The sequence below is a fragment of the Periophthalmus magnuspinnatus genome, chromosome 15, assembly GCF_009829125.3.
Source record: "Periophthalmus magnuspinnatus isolate fPerMag1 chromosome 15, fPerMag1.2.pri, whole genome shotgun sequence".
NCBI classification, from domain to species: Eukaryota; Metazoa; Chordata; class Actinopteri; order Gobiiformes; family Gobiidae; genus Periophthalmus; species Periophthalmus magnuspinnatus.
Window position 1 is genome coordinate 30,038,393 of NC_047140.1, and position 4,127 is coordinate 30,042,519.

The window sequence follows — 4,127 nt, forward strand, 5'->3', positions numbered from 1 at the left end:
TTCTTCTCTTTTCCATCATCTGCTGGGCTCTGTAGTTCTAGAGAATAAAGCAAAAATATAAAACGTACCTTTATTCTTGAGGGATTACACACACAACCTGAATTCTTCTCATTTTCAGGCAGATTTAACCACGTGGCCACAGTTTTATTAAATACAGTGAGTAAATGGTGTAATTCCACAGTTGTCCAGCAGAGGGGGGCAGCACCAGCACCAGCCGCGGCGGAAGTGACGTAGTGTTTATGGGCTGCTGTTCCAGGGCTGCTGTTCCTGAGCTAGCACCATGGCAAACGGCAAGGTCGGGTCCAAAACTTTCATTTATAAACAAATAAACTGACCTAGGACAGTTTGGACATTCTACACGCGGTCTCTGCTTTATAATCACATAAATTAAAGACCAAATTCTTATGGAAAACGTTAGTAATAGCCTAGTTTATGAAGATACTTTAGTGTGCTATGCTAAGCTAACTGCTGCTTTTATGACTGAAATTATTCTAATTTTATAGTAGGGCAGAGCCAGGTTTGAGCTGATAACCTCTGTCCCAGTAGATTTATCCAAAACTATTAATTCGTCCCAGTTTTATACAAGAAATGTCAAAAGTGTTGCTATTTTTGACCAAATTTGATCCCTGCTAACAGTGAAGAAGGGGATATATTGTCATTTATTGAGGTAAAATACAGAAAACTGTGCTTGAACGTGGCCAGAACACGAAATAATCTACTTAAAGTTGTGTTATTACGAACCACCCCAACTCTGGTCTCTCCTATTTTTTTTTAAATTTATTTTTGTAATGAGGACAATAGTAAGAACAGTTAGATATAACATCCAATCTAATTATGAATCATCTTAAATAGTGACTTCTTTCATTTATTAAAAGGCCAAGCTCTCATGCCAGCTTACAAACATGAAATGACATACTGATAATTGATACTTTGCATTAACATTTCGCTGGGGGGGTGTTCTACATATGTGTGCATGGCGGATGTTTGGCAGTTACCATGGCGACGCAATGCACACACCAGCACACACTGCCAAAAAGTTGTAAAATAGTCTGAAAGCTTCACGCAAAATGGAAAATTGTGACCGATACTGTGATGGAAATTTAAGTATATTCATGTTGTGAAGAAAATATTCTCATCGTATGCCTTTAAAAGCATTTGGTCTGTGTCAGTCAGACCCAGACTAGACAATAATAATAATGTGAAGGCTTTTGTTGTCTTATCTGTCCTGTTTATTATCTCATGGCCGTGAAACAAAAGTCACTGCTTTAAAATCCATGTAGCTTTGTTATTCTGGTATAAATACTCAGAGCTCAAATCTCTGGAGAACGAAGGGGAGATAAGTACCAGGGGGAGAGATGCTCTAGAGGAAATACACAGAGACTTGACGTTGAAAGGTCAAGTCTGAGCCCTGTCCTATCTGTATCTGCTGTAACAAAGAGCTTTTTCATCTAGAATTGTAATGTTTCCACTGCAGTTATAGAGAGGACTTGTTTAATAGTAAAAATAATCTCACCTGTTGTAGTGTAATATTGTGTTAAAATACAGCTCAGTTTAAAGTTTAACAGCGCCTCCTACAGAGCAGCGCCTCCAGTTACGTCACACTCCAGGGAATTTTGATGATACGAGCGTCAAAGTATCAATAGAGCATGGAAGATTACAGATCCGTGCTTTAGCGTCATCCACAAACTGACTTATGTTTTCATTTGCAGGACCCCATCACCCAACTGAAAGACCTGGTGGACCTCAAAGACCAACTGGAGGACATCCAGAGGCGAATGGAGGACGAGATCCAAGCTGGTGTTCCCCCCGTGAGATATTTTTGGTTGTAGATCATTGCTGTTGTGTTTGCTTTGGTCTCCTCTTACAGATTTTTGTTCTTTTCTATTTAGGGAGGAAGTTTTCTCGCCTCTCCTTTCCTCAAGGGATTTCTGGCTGGGTACATAATCGCCCGATTACGCTCTCCTGCTTTGGTGGGTGTTGCTATTGGAACATGTACTGGGATCTACGCCGCACAGAACTACAATGTCCCGAATATTGAGAGCACCCTCAAAGACTACTTTAGCAGCCTGAAACGGAAATAACTGCGCTAACTCCAGATATTTTTCAGTTTTTCCTAAAAAACGCACAGGAAAGCATCTCTTTAAAGGTCCTATATTACGCAAAACTGACTCTTGTGAGGTTTAAGCCATGTTAGAATACTGTTACTTCATCAAAAACAGACCTGGAGTTGTGTTTTGTTCCATTCACACGTTTGAGTTATCGTACATTATTAATCTGTCGACATCTCCACAGCTCAAAACGCTCTGTTCCACCTTGTGATGTCATATAGTGGTGGTTTTCAAGTTAACAGCTCCTTTTTACCGTTTCTTCAGTTCAGATTGACAATCCTTGGGCTGAAATCATCCAACTGATTCTAGTGAAGATGTGTGGAGTTTAAAAACACAGTGGAGCACTTCCTGTATCGCCACATGATGACATCACAAGGTGGAACAGAGCGTGAAGGATGCAGGATTTCCGTGTTAAACATGTGTAAATGAAACAAAACACGACTGCAGGTCTGTTTGTGACGAGGAAATATTATAACAGATCAGAGAATAGTGTAATATGGGCCCTTTATATCATTTTTGTACTTGAAAGAGAAAAAAAATGGTCAAAAGTCATAAATTAGTGTGACTAGCTTTAAAAAAAATCATATTTTCAGCAGCTTGAAATATTATGTGTAGAGATGTAGTTTTTTTTGGTTATATTATTTTTTTCATATCAGAGAAAATATGAAATGTTTTACCGCAGGGGAAGCACTTTTTTGCCAAAGTAAGTGTCAAAAAAATGATGCTGCTAAATTGTAATTGCATCTAAACAGAAGTTGGTTTGAGCGACGTACTGTGTTGTGCCTTTAATTCGACATTTATGCTGGATATTTCTTCAGAGCACTTTAGACGCAAACACAGAGTTAACCGCACAGTTCAGTAGCAGTCGTAGTTCAGTAAATGTTTTGTCCCTAATATTTATATTTATCTATATAATCAAATCAAGTTAGTTTACTTTTTTTCACTTTAAAGTACGATGTGTACTGTTGTCCTTGTACATTTACATCCATACAAATAGTTTAGAGTTTGATTTGACTTCAACTGGAATCCGTTCTCTACATTCACACTGTGCCATGTTTGTGTTAAAAATGTTTTATTTTGTGCTTGATTCTAAATAAACCAGGTGCGTCTTTGATACTTTAATTAAATGTCGTTGTGTTTTTGGGTTTGTAAACTGCTTTTACATAAGAATGACCCGTTGGGCCGCTTCATTTTATTGTTGCGGCAATAAAACTATGATTTGGAGTTGAACAGGCAAAGATATAACAATAATAATAATAATAATAATAATAATAATAATAATAATAATAATAATAATAATAATAATAATAATAATAATAATGATGATAACTGCACTTCTGTTCATTCATTTATTCTTAAAATGTATTAGATTATTATTAAAAAACCCTTCACACATGCAGTAAGTCTCATACTTCAGTGTTCAGTGCAGCGGTGAAATATAATGACGTTTGATATCTGTACTTTACTTAAGTACATTTTACAGTGGATATTTTTTACTTTTACTTCACTACATTTGAGAGCAGTATCTGTACTTTCTACTGCACTACATTTTTGAACAGGACTGAAAAGTAAAAAGTACTTTTACTGTGACCAAAATATGAATCTTTTTTTAATCAATATCACTACATTTAACACTTGTAAGAACGCTTGTGTGAAATATTTTAACTTTTTACTCTTTATGTGCATTTTTAAGCAGATACAGATACTTTTACTTAAATAGATGTTTTGATGTGATACTTCAGTTTAATCAATCAGTCAACGTTTATTTATAGAGGACTTTACAACACTCAATGTGACCAAAGTGCTTTCCAGTAAAATCAAATTAAAAACAAGTTAAAATCAAACTGAAACAGTTAAATAGGAGAATAAAATACTTTTTCCAGGACTTTTGCAAAACTTTCCAGGACCTTTTTCCCAGGACTTTTGCAAAACTTTCCAGGACCTTTATTCCAGGACTTTTTGCAAAACTTTCCAGGACTTTTGCAAAACTTTCCAGGACTTTTGCAAAACTTTCCAGGA

The 4,127-nt window shown here is 36.3% G+C and overlaps 1 protein-coding gene across 1 annotated transcript; it reads left to right on the forward strand.

Annotated features, from left to right (window-relative positions):
- Nucleotides 1-233: 233 nt before the first annotated feature.
- On the forward strand, nucleotides 234-3,139 carry LOC117382656 (SLC35A4 upstream open reading frame protein-like). The gene is made up of 3 exons (XM_033979874.2): nucleotides 234-295; nucleotides 1,710-1,808; nucleotides 1,890-3,139. Exons 1-3 carry the CDS (start codon nucleotides 281-283, stop codon nucleotides 2,079-2,081), a joined length of 306 nt encoding a protein of 101 aa, XP_033835765.1. The 5' UTR covers nucleotides 234-280; the 3' UTR covers nucleotides 2,082-3,139.
- Nucleotides 3,140-4,127: the final 988 nt, after the last annotated feature.